We start from the raw sequence: 14,979 nt of genomic DNA on the forward strand, positions 1-14,979 counted from the left end.
CAGGTCAGGGTTCCAGCCTCAGTTTCCTCATATGGATTTCTATGAGTTTAACTGAGATATCACTTGTATAGCCCTAAACACAAAATATAAACACGGGCTCTGATTCCTTATCTAAAACTGAGCACAGATTTAGATGGGAATTTAGAATTGTGGGGGGGACGTTTATTATACAAACGTATATACATGCATATATGTATTATGTAACATACATATATATTATGCAAAGCCCCTATCACACCTGCAGTGTAATGTAAAGACATCCATGCAGGTCAGGTTTGCCTCTAAGTAGGTCATGAAAATGCTTCGTTGTCGGTGTCTTCTGGATTTGAGGTTTGTGGGTAAGGGGCTGGCGGGTCTCCTGTGCTACTCATGTCAGAGCAGACTTTTAGGGAGCATGAACCACACGCTCCTACCCCTAGGACTAACCACCGGCACTTTAGTGCATCTTTACTGAGCCCTGGGGACCACTTGGCAACATGGACGCGATTAGCCCATTTTACAGATGGGGAAACTGAAGTTCGAGATCTGAAGTCATTTGGGACCTGCACTGGGGCATATCGAATCATCTGACTTTTTAAATTTTTTTTTCCAAATTATTTTTTAATTATGCAGGCTGTATATGAATGCAAAAACTGGGGACATTTTGGATTAAGCTAATCTCTGATGTCTCACCATTCCACTTTATGAAAGCATTGTGAGATGCAGTGAGAAGAGCTAGCCAAGTGCATGAGCCCAGAGCCCAGGTTTATCTGGCTCTTCCCCTAGGCTGTCCACCTGGGTTTTTTCCCCTAAGAGGAAACAGGTCACCACAGCCCTCTTTATACGAGCCCGGAACACCCGCACCCATTTCCCCTTTTCTCTCCTAGGGTCCAAAAGTCTCCAACCCTCTGCCTTCTGGCCTAGGTTCCTGACTCTGCAGACTGCAGGCTCTGTCCACGTTCCCCCACTGCGCCCCTTCATACCTGCTCAAGCTTGGTTCTCATACAGGCTTTGTCTCTTCTTTGATTTCAGCTCCTTTAACCACTGGGGAGAGGGCTCTTCCGACCTGAAAACACAAAGCCAGTGAGAGTCAAGCGTGAGCCAGACTGAGGACTCCCTGCAGGCGGGGCTATGCGGTACCAGACTCCGAACCCTCTGTGCCGAGGTGCCGCTGAGCTGGGCATTCGCAGGTAGGAAAGGTGCCCCTGTTAACGTGACTGATGAGCAAGAAACGGGAATCAAAGTGCCCAACAACGAGGAACATTGAATAAATCGTGGTATGCCCATTCTATGAAATAATCTGCAGCTGTGAAGTCATTTGACACAGAATTATTTCCATCCATCAATCCATTTGTCACCCAGGCGTGTCTCCATCCTTCTAGCTCTCCACCCATGGAAATGCCCATGATGGTTATTTGTATGTGCCAACTTGGCTAGGCCACAGTACCTAGGTATTTGATTAAACATTATTCTAGATGGTTCTGTGAAGGCATTTTCTAAAAAGAAATTAGTATTGGGATGGATGCCTGGGTGGCTCGGTCGGTTGAGCGTCTGACTTCGACTCAGGTCATGATCTCACGGTTCGTGGGTTCGAGCTCCGCATCGGGCTCTGTGCTGACCGCTTGCTCAGAGCCTGGAGACTGCTTTGGATTCTGTGTCTCCTCTCTCTGCCCCTCCCCCGCTCACATTTTGTCTCTGTTTCTCAAAAATAAATAAATGTAAAAAAAAAAATTTTTTTAAAGAAATTAGTATTTAAAAAAAAAATCAGTAGACCTTGAGTAAAGCAGATTACTCTCCATGTTATGGGTGGGCCTCATCCAATCAGTTGAAGACCTTAATAGACAAAGACTGAGCTCCCCACAATTCTGATAACAGACTGCTTTGGGGACTCAAACTGCAACATTGGTTCTTCCCTGAGTCTCTAGCCTACTGGCCTGCCCTATGGATTTGGAAGTTGCCAGCATCCACAATCGTGTGAGCCAGTTCCTTAAAATAAGTATCAATCTCTCTCCCTCTCCCTCCTTCTCTTTCCCCCTCTCTCTCCCTTGCTCTCTACCTTTCCCATCCCCCACCCTCTTCCTCTCCCTCTCTCTCCCTGTCTCTTCCTACTCTGTGTGTGCATGTGTATATATACATCCAACTGGTTCTATTTCTTTGGAAGACACTGACTAATATGTGGCCCGTATGACACAGATAGATGCCTTATGTTTACCAAATGTTAACAAATGATTGTTTGGAAGAGGTCAAGATTTGTTTTAATTTTTTTTTTTAAGAACACACACCCATAAAAGTACTCAAACCACAAGTGCACAGGTCGACACATCTAAGTGAATACATTTGAGCAGCTACTGTATCAATGGTGACACTTCTGAGCATTTTATTTTTTACTTTCTTCACGTACTTTGCTGTGTTCTCCAAACTGCTTGTAATGAGAACGTACCATTTTAACAAAAACAATAAAGTCATCATCGTTTGAAATTTTATTCAAGAAAAAGATCGTTTTTATGAAGATTGTCTAATGGCCCTGGGAAAACAGTCACATGAAACACGTTAACGGGAAAATGAGCTACGCACACACACGTCATCTCAATTACATTTAAAATTACATTCAAATGGAAGGAGAGAGACCCCAGCATCACACTGGTGGTCTTGGGGTGGGGGGGGCGCGAATCATGGGTGATTTTGTTTTCTGTTTTATATTCTTTTTATATTTTCCAAAATTTCTATGGTGGGCATATACACTACTTTTATAATTTAAACACAAGTACTCACGAGACCTGATCTATGCTGTTCTCAGGGAGAGTCCCTGACCCCATGGCCCCAGAGGGCTTGGGGAACTTGGTGACCCAGAAAGAGGGATGGGGGGGTCTATGAAGAAGGAGAGGTCCCCTGGGCAGACAGGGCTCCGGGCTACCCCAGGCCAGCCTTGCCTGATGGCGGAGGCACAAGACCCGGCCTCCAGAGCTGCCTCTGAGACCCTGGTCTGGTCTGGGGGCTCCTCCAGCCCCAGAGAAATGCCAGAACCTTCTGCTGACTCCAGAGCGATTCTCGTGTCCCCAGGGCATGAGAGGCACCGTCTCAGCTGTGGCCTGTTTCTCTCTCAACCTCTTGTCTTTTGCTTCCCACAGCCCACCCTGTGCTCTAATAATAGGCACTGCCCGCAGCTCCCCGTAATATCGTGCCTCGAGGCCTTTGCACGTGCTGTGCCTTCAGCCTGGGGCCCCCCTCACGCTGCCTTCTCTTTGTCCATCGTGACTCGGCTCAGGCTACCTCTTCTCCTGGAAGCCTTCTTCTGCACTCTCCTTCCCCAAGTCTGGGTTATGAGTCCTTCCTCTAGCACAGGGGTCCGATAGAGAGCCAGAGAGTAAGTCGTTTTGACTTTGTGGGTCAGGAGGTGTGTGTTATGACTAGTCAGCCCTGCAGCCTGTAACAGGAGAGCAGCCGTGGACAATACACAGAGGAATAGGTGTGGCTGTGTGCCAATAAAGCTTTATTTGCAAAAACAGACCGTGGGCGGAATTCGGCCCGTGGACTACAGCTTTCCAACCCCTGCTCTCTCACAGCACTTATGACATTACAGTCCTAGCGGGAACAACCCCTAACTTTTATGTGCTAACTCGTGACGAGAATCCCACTATCCTTTCCTGAGCACGTGCAGAAGGGCTCCGCACACAGTTCCCCAGTTCATCCTCATGACCGCCCTGGAAGGTCAGGGGGGTTGAGTCAACCCATTTTGCAGATGAGGAGACTGAGGTTCAGAGAGGCCCAGGGACTCTCCCAGGCCACGCAGCTCTCAAGTCGCACCTCTGGGATGAAGCCCGGTTGTGTGATGTGTGTGACCTGAGTGCCCTTAAAGCGTGCTCTGTAACCTCCACCCCCAGCTGCTGAAGCGCCTGGTCTGGGAGCCCCCTGGGTGGGGGAGGGGGCAGGTGCCGTGCTGGGCTCGTCTCTGTGTCGTGCTGGCCCAGCCTGGGATGGGGGCAGTGACTCGACGCAGGGCAGCTGAATTAAGCTGTCTTGCTCAGCCTGGCTGTGCCCTACCATCCATCTTCCAGGGTCTCCCTGATTCTCCTGAGACGAAGGCCCTTCCCTGGAGGGTAAGAGGAGGGAGGATGCCTCCGTTTCCCCATCGGTCTGCAGAAGGCTGGACTAGCTCAGTAGTCTTCCCACAACAGAGCCTTGGACCTCCATGGGGGAAGTGGAGAGAGGAGGAAAAGAGTGAGGCCAGCTGCCTTGATTCCTGGTCCTCTACCCCCACCTCCGTGTGTTTTTATTTTTATTTATTTAAGTGTTTATTTATTTACTTTTGAGAGAGCGAGAGAGAGACAGCGAGTGGAGGAGGGGCAGAGAGAGAGGGAGAGAGAGAATGCACAGCAGGCTCTGAGCGGTCAGCACAGAGCCCGACGTGGGGCTCAAACCCACGAACCGTGAGATCATGACCTGAGCTGAAACCAAGAGTTGGACGCTTAACCGACCGAGCCACCCAGGTGCCCCACCTCAGTGTGTTTTCAGACATCAGGCTGCTGAGAGTTCCAGTGATCAAAGTTCTGCTTCTAAAGGGAGAAAACAGTTGAAACTCTCTTTCTGTTCTGTTTTAAGCACCCCCCAGAAGTGCATCCTGAGTCTGGGGTTGGGGGGGGCCTCATCCGCAGGACCCCTCACCTGTCGTCCTTCTCCATGCTGGAGGGCAACACACGACTGCCCAGTTGGAAGGGGGACTTGGGGGTCCTGGGCTGGGGGGTCCAGCCTGGGGTCTCGCTGGGACTGTCTGCCTCTGGCCTCTTGTGCAGCTGAGCCTGGGGAGAGAAGAGAGCCGAGTCTGTAACTGCCTCTGGTCTGGGAAAGGGTCCCATCTGATGGCATCATCGCTGCATGGTGACAACAGGGCCCCCCAGCATCTGAACTGGACCCAGGCAGGAAACACAGCCTGACCTCGGAGGCTAAGAGAAACTGGAGGCCAGGCCTGTGGTCCATGCAGCCACCCTTGACCACTAGGATCAAAGGACCACCATCAAAACCCCACACAATCATGTTGTCTTTGATGGAAAAGTCACCATTTGCATGTTCTCAGGTCAGGACGTTCTGTCTCCTTTAACTTCCCGAGAACCCGGCCATGGAGGTAATGGCCTCATCCTGCAGAGGACGTTCAGCTCTGCCAAGCTCCTTGGTCCTGTGTCCACATGAATAAAATGAGGTTTTTTCACCATCGGATTCCCGCAGGAAAAAAGCAGGGTGCATTTTCACCCATTTTTGAAGGGCCTGGCTGGGGATGGGGTGACGGTACGGTGGGCACAGGGTTCCGAACCTCGGGGGTCCGGGGCCGGGACAGTGGCAGGTGACAGCTGTCTCTGAGGCAGCTCTGGGACGGCCCTCCTCACTACCGTCTGCCTCACGGCTCTGTGCACAGGACGCCCCCCGTTTGGGCTCCACCAGGCCTGACATGACACACAGTAGCCCGCTTCCCCATTTCACAGAGGAGTTGCCGAAAGGTCAGAGCTCAAGCAGTTCGCCCAGAGTCACAGTTTTCGTGAACTGGCATTCACTCGGGTCTGCCCACCCCCACCCCCAACTCCAGGGCTCCTTCCAGATAAGTCTGCTGGCCTCCCTTGATGGTAACTGACGACCAAGCGTCGCCTGTGGCCAGGAGTGACCCCAGCAGGTGTGGCTGCCACCAGGCTCGAGGAACTTGTGCTAACCAAAGCAAACGGACTGCAAGGGCCTCGTTTTCACAGGGCGCAGTGGATCTGAGCTGTGTCCAGGGACCCAAGGACTGGCCTCGGGAGTTAACGCACGCATCCACCTGGGAGCCCGGAGCCTTTCACCACCTGCTATGTTAGGCCGCCCTGTAAGATAGCGTTTGCTCCAACGCTGGACAATAAAGCCAAAAAACTAAGACGTTGCCATGTTGAAGGCCTATAAAATCAACCACAGGCACCACCATGCATCTGCCGTCTACTGGCTTCTTGTTCTTGCGACAAATGACGCGGACTGTGGTCACGTGAGGCATCACCGGGGGAAGCCGGGCGAGGCACGCAGGGCAACGCCCTGTACTATTTTCGCGACTTCTTGTGAGTCAAACGGTTTGGAAAATGGAGAGGAAGGAAGGAAGGGAGGGAGGGAAGAAAGGCGGAGAAGGAGGGAGGGAGGGAAAGAGACACGGGACCCGTTCTCTGCACTGCCATGGTTGAGGGTCGTTCCGGGTGTGAAGCGTGGTACCTTTAGCACGGCCGGGTCCATGCCTGGGAACACGGGCATCCTCTGGGGATGGCCGGGGGGGGTCCTCTCGGCCCTGTGTGGCTTCTCCTCCTCATCGGACTCTTCCCTCCTGGGAGATTTCTCTTCTGTTGCAAAGAAAAGAGCACGAGGTCATTGGCGGCCAGCAGGTCCCCCGCACACCGTCCCTCACGTGGTCCTCACACCGGCCCTGTACGGAATGGATCACTGGCCCAGTTTACAGACGAGGACAAACTCAGGTGCCTCATCAGTGGCAATACAGTACGATGGGTGCTCTCCTGGGAGAAGGGACAGTCAGACCCCCCTCCGGGCTCCCAGCTCCTTCCAAGTCAGGGAGAGAGAAGGAAGTCTTTGGCGGAGAAAAGGACACAGGAATGCTTTCAGCCAGCAATGCGTGTGGCCCGTGCTCTTAAAAGACGGGGTTGGGGGCTTCGTGTGTCTTGTGGGAGGCCCGCTCAGAGCTGGACCAGGAAGCTGCTTCCTTTAGCCCAAGCCCCCTTTTCAGGGACTTAACTGCGTGGCCATGCTGCAGCCTCGTAGGAGACACTTTGGGGGTGTGGACTGTTTGTCCCCACTCCTCCAGGAGTCAGGAGCGAGGGGCTTTAGCCTCCCGGGGGGGCCCTGGCACGGGCTTGGAAGCAGTGAGGGGTGCAGGGAGGGGCTGGGGAGGAACCAGGCAAGGTCTGCTGCTCTGGACCCCCCAGGCCATGCAGGGAGCTGGGGTGGGCTCAGAAGGCATACCCCCAGGCCTCCCCAGCCCCAGGCTGGCTCCTCAAGGCTGCTGGGAACCAGAAGGATGCTGCCATGTTCCTGCTGGGGGTATTGGTATGCTTCTGTCCCCACACTGTTGTTGGGTTTTTTGTTAATGTTAATTTATTTTGAGAGAGAGAGAGAGAGAGAGAGAGAGAGAGTGTGCGTGTGTGTGTACATGAGTCGGGGAGGGGCAGAGAGAGAGAGGGAAAGAGAGAATCCCAAGCTTGTTCTGCACCATCGGCACAGAGCCTGATGCAGGGCTTGATCTCACGGACTGAACCGTGAGATCAGGATCTGAGCTGAACTCGAGATGCTTAATGGACTGAGTCCCCCAGATGCCCCTCCCACATTGGTTTTTATTTGCTCCAGGCAGCTCGGTGGAGTTTGGCTCAGAAAACCCAGGAAAGTGTGCAGAGAGAAGTCTTACACCCCACTGTTGGCCATGGGTGAACCCCAAGAGGACGAAGGCCCTGCAATGGTGTGTGTGAGACTAACTGCTGTGTATGTGTAGAGTGGGGCGGGGGGGGGGGGTGTCACCTGCTCTGGTTTCCATTATAAGAAGAGATTTTGCTTCTTCATGTGCCTCCATGGCTCCCCAGCCACAAAGTCAAACTCCTTAGCAAGGAATCACGACTGTCCATGAGCTGGCCTCTGCCCACCTCTCTGGCACGATCCCTGCTATTCCCGGCTTGAGCAGCCCCAAACCACTTAGGCCCCTGACACACACACAGATGTTCTTTCTACACACCTGCCCCTTTGATCCCACTGATAGTTTTGTCTGGAATACCCTTCCCTGGCTAATTCCTGTTGGCTCCTTAAGATTCAATTCACAGGATTCAACCAAAGAAGTCCTCAGAGGAAAATGTGTAGCCTTAAATAACTTGCTACAGGGGCGCCTGGGTGGCTCAGTTAAGCATCTGACTTCGGCTCAGTTCATGATCTCACGATTTGTGGGTTCGAGCCCCGCATTGGGCTCTGTGCTGGCAGCTCAGAGCCTGGAGCCTGCTTCGGATTCTGTGTCTCCTTCTCTCTCTGCCCCTCCCCTGCTCACACTCTGTCTCTCTCTCTCAAAATAAATAATATACGTTAAAAATAGTAATTATAATTTATTAGAAACAAAAATGGCAGATGATAAACAGAACTGATGTTCCAACTCGAGAATCTGGGCTCAGACCAGCAAACAAATGGAAAGAAGTCTGAGTAAATTTAATAATGGTAAAGGCAGAAACAGTAAAATCCTATTAAGTTGTGCCTCTGTCCTTTGCAACCTGTGCAGCCCCAAATTAAAAGGTCATCCTGACAAAAGCCTTTTTCACCTGGTTTCTAATAAGGTCTGTAGAGTAAGAGAGCACAGTTTCTTCTGTAACTGTGTTCTAATATCCTACAACCGATAAGGGCAGGAAGTTCTGCTCAGTGTCTAACCCAAATCCGTCCTGCTGTTCAGCGTGGTATCTGGGCAGAAAGGGGTGCATGGCATACCCGTTGAGTCCTTGAACATCCACGCATTGTCAGCCTCGTCCTCCAAGGGAGACCTGCTCTCCGACTCGCTGACTCGGCTGCGCCGGAGGGCGTGGGAGATGGGAGCCCGGCGGCGGCTTCTCTTGCTGAGCTGCACCCGGGTCTTGAGGGCACTTGAGTCGAGGACTGAGGTTTGCTTTGGGAGCAGCAGGGAGGGGGAAGGAGAAAAGCACGGGGACCGTTAACTGAGGGCACCACCCGCGGGAGGCGTGCGTAGCTTCCCTGATGCCCAAGATGCTGTTTAGGTGGTATGTGGGCCACCTGAGCCCGGGAGCCTAAATCTCTCTGTGAAACATACCATGTAGGCTGGTCACAAGAATCCAATGAAGGCGGAACGCCCTAGCACGGAGCCAGCCACCTGGTGGACAGAAATGCAAGTGCCCTTCCCCTCCGCGTGACACCTTGGGAGAAGGTAAGCTAGAGCAGCGCTTCGTATACAGCAGGAGCCTGATGCGTGTTTGTTTGCTGGTTGAACGAATAGCCGAATACATCATCTCACCGAATCCTTGTAGGAACCTTGTCCGCGCAGGGCCCATGAGCTGAGGCACTCTCTGCGTGGTCCCCCCTTTGCTCACGATAATTCAGGGCACAGGTAGGGGCGGGCAGGGCAACGCGCCTGCACCAAGCACTCGTCTGCAAGCGTCACGCTCCGAGTGGAGGCAGGCAGACGGTCAGTGATGCTTTCCGAGCTCATCACCTCCCACAGTGCGAGGGCCGGGGATGCAGACCACCCAGGTAGGCCCAGCATAGAGGACGGGCAGTCACTCATTCGGGGATCGCCTGGGGGGGATGGTGGTGAGGCACTCAGAGCTCTGTGCTCAAGTCCCACTCGGTTCAAAGCTTAGCTGTGGGACCTCGAGCAGCGGACTTCACCTCTCTGAGCCTGGGTGTCCCTCTTTGTAAAAAGGGGACCCCAATCATATCCGCTTCCTATGGGAAGCTGGGAGAATTCGGTGAGCCCAGGTATGGAAAGCCCTGCTTTCACACAGGGTCTGAAAGTCTCCCACAGGCAAGAGCTGTTACCGGCCAGCTCGCGTGCTTGCCTGCAATGTTGGTCTCTCCCTCTCAGGTCTACCTTGGAGAAATTCCATCACCCAAGGCCTTGCTGGACGAGCGATGACGGACGGGCTAATTTCAGTGAATCATTTCCCAGTTGGGAAGTGGCACACACCACACCGGGGACAGGAGGAGGGAGCTAATGTTTGTGCACCTGCCTCTCAAATTGGTCACAATGGCATCCAGCGGTGGGACCTGATGGGGCTGGGGCAAGAAGGGGAGACACGCAAGTCACAGAGCCAGTGTTTCAGACTCAGAGACAGTGGGGGCGGGGGAACTACCGAGAAGGGTGGCTGGTTGTGATTTCCCAGGGCTGCTCTTGCAGCCACAGGCTGGGGCTGTGGGTCTGGATACCTTAGTGCCGCACCTTCCCTTTCAACCTCCAAACAGCCCCCACGGGAGACCCGAATTGTGGTGGGCAGTGCATGGAGACCTCAGTGTGCGTTCAGCCAGCTGCTGGACCCGTGCTCAGGGACACCTGCATCTGAGCCACTCAGTGGCCACTTTCGTTCCCTAAGCTGCAAAATGGGGCAGGAATTTTTGCCTCTTGGGGTTACTGACATGTAAGCAGTCCAGGGACTGACACTCAGGGACCAGTGGCCGCTGACATTGCTGTTGATATTTATAATGGCCACTGAGAAAGAATTGCTTAGGTTTCTAGAAGGTTAAGTCCAGAGGATTATGTCACAGTGACATCATACGAGCACGGAAGCTACAGCAATGCTTGACGCATAGCTTGAGCTCAGTTAAGTGTTTGTTGAATGAACAACTGAATATATCACCTAACTCAATCCTTAGTTCATGTTTATATAGGGGGTGGCCCAATGGAGACTGAAGTTGTGTCTTTCCCGTCTCTGCCCTTCCTTACCCAGAGGTGCCAACGAGAGACCCAGACCATACTTAGGAGGGGGCGCTCCCTCTAAGGACCCAGAGGGAGACCTTTCTCCTCAAGCAGCAGTGTTCCTTCTCTGGGGAGAATCCGGGCCGCCATCCCTAAGAGTATAGGCCAAGACAGCGGCTTGCCTTTACATTTTGCATCATTTAGATGATGCATCCACAGGAGGATGGGTGGGGGATAGCCCTAATGTCAGAGAAGGACAACAGTAAGACTTCAAAGTTTGAAAAGGAAAATGTCCCTGACCCCTGCAGGGGGGCAGCTCCTGCGGGAGGGAAGAGGACAGACGCTGGTCTGGAAGGGGCTGGAGCAGGATGCTTCTGGGCCTGGGTGGCTGGCATCCAGGAGGCTGGGGACCCACATAAGGGCTGTCTGTGCCGGCGGGGGAGGGGGGGGGGAGGGGTGGCTCTGCTTCCTGGAACTGCTATTATGCATTTCTAGAGAGACTGGGATCCCCCGGGACCAGAGACACATCGCACCAAGCCAGACCTCGGCGTGGACACCCAGCAGGATGGGTCTGAGCAAACTCCAGACTCGGCATGCCGGGAATGGTGAACTCAGGCAGACCCCCCTCAGACGTCCCGCTGACCTAGCAGGTACGGGCTACGATCGGTTTTAACGTGAACACACACGATCACATTTGAGGTCATGGAGCCCATCGTGCTGGTTATCAGCAGATGAGGAAGCCAAGGCTCCAAGAGGTGAAGACATTTGCGGGCATACGGTAGGTCCCAGCTACAGGCAGACATCGGTCCCATCTCAAAGACTGTGCCCTCTGCACCTGCCACGGCGGGGGGGCGGGGGGGCGCGGGCACAAAGATTCTACCCCTGGGAGGGGCAACTGGCTGGGAGATGGTGGAGCAGCCCTTTCAGAAGGAACGACTCTTCCCGATGCACGTTCCCACTTCCTGACTCACATCAATGAAGGAGAAGTCGTCCACGCTCTTCGCAGGGCAAGCGTCCGGTGGGGGCAGCCCCTCCGTCCCATCGGTGGATTCCAGGTCAGTGCTGGATTGGTCCACGCTGGTGCTCCGCTGGTCCCTGGAGCCGCTGTGCTGGTCCCCGGCCGAGGTGGCCTCCGTCTGGGAGGACAGGGAGGACAGGCGGCTGCCGGGCAACTGTTTGCGCACCGACACGGCACTGCTGTCTGGGGACGGGGACTCGGGAGCCAGACTACGAGAAAGGAGGGAAGGGAGATATGATTGTGCAGGTGGTTTCAGAAAACAAAGTGCGAGCAAAGGAAGTGGCAGAAAGCAGGTTTGGGGTGTGTTTTATATGCCAGGAAACAAGACTCAGGACATCCCTGTGGGATAACCTTTCTGGGCACAACCAGGTGCTGCCCATGATGCCTCCAGAACATTCCACAGGTGTGGAATGGAAGGGGTCAGTCTTGCCCCGCTCAAGACCCTCCGACCCTGTACTGGGCAGGAGTGAGGGAGCCACTGGTCACACGTGGCTACTGGGCCATCCCCATGTGGCACCTGTGAGCCCAGAGTATAAAGTACACGTGAGATTCCCAACACTTTGGATTAAAGAGAGAGAGAGAGAGAGAGAGAGAGAGAGAATGTAAAATACTGATTACACGTTGAAATGATAACATCTCAGATCTGGATTCAATAAAACAGTGTTATTTAAGTTGAGTTGTCAAGATTAATTTCCACCTGGTTTCTTTTTTACTGTTTTGACATGGCTACAAGAATATCTTAAGTTACCCACACCTCACCTTTGCGGCTCGAGCTGTATTTCTTTTTTTTTTTTTTTTTTTTTTTTTTTTTTTAATTTTTTTTTTTCTTTTCCACGTTTTTATTTATTTTTGGGACAGAGAGAGACAGAGCATGAACGGGGGAGAGGCAGAGAGAGAGGGAGACACAGAATCGGAAACAGGCTCCAGGCTCTGAGCCATCAGCCCAGAGCCTGACGCGGGGCTCGAACTCCCGGACCGCGAGATCGTGACCTGGCTGAAGTCGGACGCTTAACCGACTGCGCCACCCAGGCGCCCCTCGAGCTGTATTTCTGTTGGACAAACGCTGATGTCAAAAAAAAAAAAAAATCGCCAGCAGTCACTTGAGGAAGAGTGGGAGGTGGGGGAATCTTCCACGTGGCTCTATTCATTTATTTATTCACTCAGGCATGCATGCGATCAAGATTTACTGAGCACTTACTCTGTGCCAGGCACTATGCTAAAAACTGAGTCCCTGAATCCTCTTCCCAATCCTGTGAGGGTCACCCTCTGATCTTGAAGCCACCACAAGGCCATCAGGTGGGATTCGCCTCAGGAAATTAAATATTGATCCCACTAAAGATGAGGAAACCGAGGCACAGAGATGTGAAGTAGCTTGCCCAAAGGGCCAGAACGGACTCTGGAATCCATGCCCTTGACCCTTCTCCGACTTCCGGAACGTCTGCCCGTGGTAATGTATTTAAGTATGGCTTGGATAACTGGGACCACATAAGATAGGAATTTATAAATCACTTAAGCCAAAAAAATTAAGCCATTAAATTAAAAAGTCTCCCCCCTCCCATTAAAAAGACACCAAAGTCACGAGCATGGGAGAGCTATCCGGGAGGAAGGGCAGTCAGGCACCCAGACACCATCGCTGATAGAAGGGGTCTGCAGCCCTAGAAGCTGCCCGAGCTACACCCCTGAGCAGAACCTCCGACCCAGGTGTGCTGGTTGTTCACCCCGGGGGGCACAGCCATGCTCTGTCAGCCCTGGGATGATGTTACTCCTCGGAAGGGGCAGGATGTTGGGGTATGGGTGGGACTGAAGCAAGTCCCCGAACCATGAGGGAAATACCACCAAGGAGGCAGCAGATGGCGCCATTGCCCAGGGCTGGGGGCACAGCGGCTGCGGGTCCGGCCAGGGAGAGGGCGCTGCAGTGCCTCTGGGGAACAGAAGGGGGCGTCCACCCACAGGAGAGATCCCAGGTCCCCCAGGCCGGGACTCACCTGGCCTTAGGTTCTGGGGGTAACAGAGGCCCAGGGAGCGTGAGAGACGCAAGACGGAGACGCAGCCTTCTGCGTCCCGAGGGTTCTTGCAGGAAATTTAAGTTAAGTCTAGTGACAGGTAAATAGGCTCATTAACAAAACACATTTCAAGGGTTAGGGGAGAAAAGGCTTTCACAGGAGCTTTAAGAAACCTTTGCTTCCCTTTTTCGTCTTCGTACCCATTCTTTTTTTTTAATGTTTATTTATTTATTTTGTGAGAAAGAGAGCATGGGGGAGGGGCAGAGAGAGAGGGAGAGAGAATCCCAAGCAGGTTCTGAGCTGTCAGCACAGAGCCCGACACAGGGCTCAAACTCACAAACCGTGAGATCACGACCTGAGCTGAAGTCGGCTGCTTAACCGACTGAGCCACCAGGCCCCCCCCCCACCCCGCCGCCAGAGACCCATTTTTACTTCCATCCACCTCCACCCAACTTTTATATCGAGGGCTGTGGGACGTTACCCAGTAGAGGGTTGTGACCACCTCCCAGCTGAGAAGGCGGGGGAAGCAGGTGGGAGACCTGCGGCTCAGTCCACCCCAGCCCCGGGCATGCCACCCACAGGCGAGAAAACAGTCGTGACACAGCTGGCAAGGGGCCATGCCGCAGTCAACCCAGGTCTCTCTGACTTTAAAAGACCACGCGGCCCTCACTGTGGTCACATGACCACGTGATCCTGGGGCCCCCGGCTAGGGAAGACATGAGCTGAGAACACCGCCTCGTCCACCCCAGATGTCCCACCCAAGGCAGAGAAGAAATATCGTATCTTTAAAACCACAAACAGGTGCAGTGAACAGGTACTCCTACTATGTGCCAGGAAATCTGCTGATGGCCGTACAGATTCCCCTCCCAGCCACCCCCTGTGATGGGTTGCCTCAGCCTTGGCCTCCGCAAGACAGGGCGACAGGATTAGATGTTAACACCTTCACGTGCTTACAACAGTGCTTGGCTCAATAAACTCTGGCTGTTTTTATAAGCGTCGTTCCCTTCCCACAGAGGAGGAGGACCAGAAAACCGGGAAAACGTAGCTAATTTAGCCAGAGTCCCATAGCCAGCGAGGGTAGAGCTAGAACTCAGAGGTGCCTGCCTCTTGTATCCAGGCTGTTCTTGATAACCTGAAGCCTTCTGCCACAGTCAAAACCAGGCAGACCTCTGAGGGCCCTCCAAGCCATTAACTGGGGCGATATTCTCTCTCTCAAAAAATAAATATACTAAAAAAATTTTTTGTATAAAAAGGGGGTGCATGGGTGGCTCAGTCAGGTAAGCGTCCTGACTCTTGATTTAGGCTCAGCTCATGATCTCATGGTTCATGAGTTTGAGCCCTGCATCAGGCTCTGCACTGCTTGGGATTCTCTCTTCCTCTCTCTCTGCCCCTCCCCTGCTCTCTCTCTCTCTCTCTCTCTCTCTCTCTCTCTCTCAAAAAATAAATAAGCTAAAAAAAAGTTTAACTGGGGTGATATTAAATGCAGACATAGCTAATAAGGCAACACGTATAGTACGTTCTTAGATTTGTAAACATACCCAGATATGGTGAAAAAAGTCTAGACAGACATCTAACAA

The 14,979-nt window shown here is 53.0% G+C and overlaps 1 protein-coding gene across 3 annotated transcripts in view; it reads right to left on the reverse strand.

Moving 5' to 3' along the window:
• The window catches only part of KIAA1671 (KIAA1671 ortholog), a 149,059-nt gene that overhangs the window by 5,401 nt on the left and 128,679 nt on the right, over positions 1-14,979 (reverse strand). For all 3 annotated transcript variants that reach the window (XM_043558077.1, XM_043558079.1, XM_043558078.1), the window contains 5 exons: positions 11,353-11,608; positions 8,446-8,620; positions 6,196-6,320; positions 4,642-4,775; positions 963-1,045 (listed from right to left, as the gene is read on the reverse strand). In XM_043558077.1, the coding sequence (XP_043414012.1) occupies positions 967-1,045; positions 4,642-4,775; positions 6,196-6,320; positions 8,446-8,620; positions 11,353-11,608 (769 nt within the window). In that variant the 3' untranslated portion in view covers positions 963-966. The remainder of the gene's footprint in view (positions 1-962; positions 1,046-4,641; positions 4,776-6,195; positions 6,321-8,445; positions 8,621-11,352; positions 11,609-14,979) is intronic.

Source organism: Prionailurus bengalensis, chromosome D3 (genome assembly GCF_016509475.1).
Source record: "Prionailurus bengalensis isolate Pbe53 chromosome D3, Fcat_Pben_1.1_paternal_pri, whole genome shotgun sequence".
Taxonomy (NCBI): domain Eukaryota; kingdom Metazoa; phylum Chordata; class Mammalia; order Carnivora; family Felidae; genus Prionailurus; species Prionailurus bengalensis.